The sequence below is a fragment of the Myotis davidii genome, unplaced genomic scaffold (genome assembly GCF_000327345.1).
Source record: "Myotis davidii unplaced genomic scaffold, ASM32734v1 scaffold299, whole genome shotgun sequence".
Lineage (NCBI taxonomy): Eukaryota > Metazoa > Chordata > Mammalia > Chiroptera > Vespertilionidae > Myotis > Myotis davidii.
In genome coordinates, this window is record NW_006293088.1 from 2,581,295 (window position 1) to 2,584,159 (window position 2,865).

Here is a 2,865-nt window from a genome sequence, read left to right on the forward strand (position 1 = left end):
CCTGGGCAAATCCTTGAGCAGTGGAGAGGGAAGGCCTCTCTGTGCAGGTGACATTCACCCCGAGACCGAGTGGGAGAAGCAGTGTCCATGTGAGCTCCTGGGGGAGGTGCAGAGAGCTCCAGGGGTTGGGAACTGCAATGCAGAAGCCCTAAAGCAGGGATGGGGAACCTTTTCTCTGCCAAGGGCCATTTGGATATTTATAACATCATTCTCAGGCCATACAAAACTATCAACTTAAACATTAGCCTGCTATGTTTGGTCAAACATTTAATTAACTCCTAATGCGTTGGCAGGGCCAGACGAAATGATTTCGCGAGCTTTATAAGGATGTTCCCCACTCCTGCCCTAAAGGAACAGAAAAAGGCCAGGGTCCCTGGCTGGCATTGCTCAGTGGTTAGTGTGTCCTCCTACCTCCCCCCCCTGATATACCCCCCCTCCCCCGCACTGAAAGATCATGGATTCAATTCCCTGTCAAGGGCATGAACCTGGGTTGCAGGTCAATCCCAGGCCTGGGTCCCAGTGCATGTGAAAGGCAATCAATGGATATATCTTTCTCACATCAATGTTTCTCTCTCATTCACTCCCTCTCCCCACTTTCTCTCTCCCTCGTTCCCCTCTCCCTTCTACTCTCTCTAAAAATCAATGGAGAGGGGAACTCACTAGACCAAGATGGTTCACAAGCTTCCTTCTGAAATGCAGTTCTAACCACCTCACTCCCAGGTGCCAATTGCTATCTGGCTTCCTGTCCCCAGCAGCAGTGTTTATCTAAATTAGGTCTGTGGACTCTATCATGGACTGACTTGTGTACACCCCCCCCACACACACACACACCCCAAATCTATATGTTAAAGCCCTAAGTCAGATAGGGCCCCCCCCATATGACTTATTTGGAGATAGGGTCTTCAAGGAGATAAAGTTAAATGAGGTCATAATTGTGGGGCCCTAGTCCACTATCACTGGTGTCCTTATAAAAAAAGGAAGAGACACCAAGAGTGCATGCAGACACAGGGAGAGGGCAGCCTCCCGCAAGCCAGGCAGAAAGGCCTCACCAGAAACCAACCCTGGGGCACCTTGATTTTGGACGTCTAGCTGCCAGAACTGTGAGAAGATAAATTTCTGTTGTGTAAGCCCCCCAGTCTGTGGTAATCTGCTATGGCAGCTCAAGCAGACTGATCCAGAGCTCAACTTCCCCGACTGCCCAACGCTCTCCTTATAGGTGCGGCTCACAGACTCATCGAACGCCCCAATGCAGAATCTGGGGGATGGAGTCCCAGAATTCATGTTTCAAATGGGCTCCTGGTGCCCCATGAGCTCCTGAGGGCGGTGAAGACTGATTCCAAAAGCTAACCCTCTGGCCACCAGCTCCTCTGACCACCAGCCTCCCTCTCTGTGCGTGAAGACCTCACATCTTCTCTGGCCTCCTGGTTAACTGCCAAGTTGCTCCATTTCCTCACACTCTCCCTTAGCCCTCCACCACGGGGCCAGCGAGCACAGGACTGGATGTGGAGCCTGGAAACCCAGAGGTAAGTCAGCTCTGAGCCCTGGCACGTGGAGAGACGATGGCTGTGAATAACCTGCCTCCCGGCAGATCCCGTAAGGACTGCAGGAAGGGGCACTGAGCGACCGGGGAGTGTGGGCAAGTTTCCCGCACAGAATCCTGTAGGAGTGGTTATGCATGTGTGCTGTCTCAGCCCAGCTGCAGCGGAAGCAGGTGAAGGAAGTTCCCTGCCTTACACCTCCTCGTCCCCTCCACCTTCTTGGATATAATGGGCCTCCGTGATTTGTGGGTTTCGGTCCTCTGGCTGTTAACAGCTTTACTAGGAGCCGCCCTCCAGTGGCTGGGGCAAAGTTTTAAAAACATAAGGTCCACTCTGGCAGAAAAGGTACGTACTAGTACTTCTGAGTCCTCACACCCTGGGTTCTGAGTCTGGTTTTCCACTGACCACCTGTGTGGTGTGGCCTCAGACAATCGTGTAGTTTCTGAGCTTCCTTGTCTGTGAAAGAAAAGAGGGATAATATTTCATACACAGGTTTCTCTATAGAATTAAATGAGGCAACCTCTGTTGGCCTTCAGTAAAGGCTCATAGGTAATTCCTTACATAACAGGGATTTGCCCTACCTGAAGGCACTGCAAGAGGACACTGGGAAAAATTAAGTGTAATAGACAATCTCTCAGCAATGCCCCACCTGCATCCTGTCCAGCCAACAGGCATTTAACTGAACACACGCCTTCGGGTAGCAGGCCAGCGGTTCATGGCCTCAGTGCCGAAACTTGGCTCCAGGAGGGCAGGGACTTCTTCGCCGATGTATTCCCAGCAGTTAGAGACCAGGCTGAGCACATAGTAGGTGCACAGTAATTATTGTTGAATGAATGGAGTGAATTGATCAATAAATGACTGGAAGAGCCTGGCCGGTGTGACTCAGTGGTTGAGCGACGACCTATGAACCAAGAGGTCACAGCTCCATTCCAGGTTGGGGCACATGCCGGGTTGCGGGCTTGATCCTCAGTGTGAGGTGTGCAGGAGGCAGCCGATCAATGATTCTCTGTCATCATTGATGTTTCTATCCCTTCTTCTCCGAAATCAATAAAAATATATTAAAAAGAAAGAAGGAAAGAGAAAGAAAGAAAGATAGAAAAGGAAGGAAGGAAGGAAGGAAGGAAGGAAGGAAGAAGGAAGGAAGGAAGGAAGGAAGGAAGGAAGGAACTGACTGGAAGGTACAATCACAATGGACAGTGGGCCTCTGACTCATTTTTAAGATCTTTTTTTTTTTAACATATCAGTTATTTAATTGGGTTCTTATAAGAAATTCAGAACACCAGTTTGTGAGGATAAACCCCATTGGTGAGAGCGAACAGAGAGAGGG

General features: G+C 50.1%; 1 protein-coding gene across 1 annotated transcript in view; it reads left to right on the forward strand.

The window, feature by feature from the left end:
* The first annotated feature begins 1,326 nt into the window (after nucleotides 1-1,326).
* The window catches only part of RSG1 (REM2 and RAB like small GTPase 1), a 6,774-nt gene continuing 5,235 nt past the window's right edge, over nucleotides 1,327-2,865 (forward strand). The window contains exon 1 of the mRNA XM_015565857.1: nucleotides 1,327-1,523. Coding sequence (XP_015421343.1) covers nucleotides 1,501-1,523 — 23 coding nt within the window. The 5' untranslated portion in view covers nucleotides 1,327-1,500. The remainder of the gene's footprint in view (nucleotides 1,524-2,865) is intronic.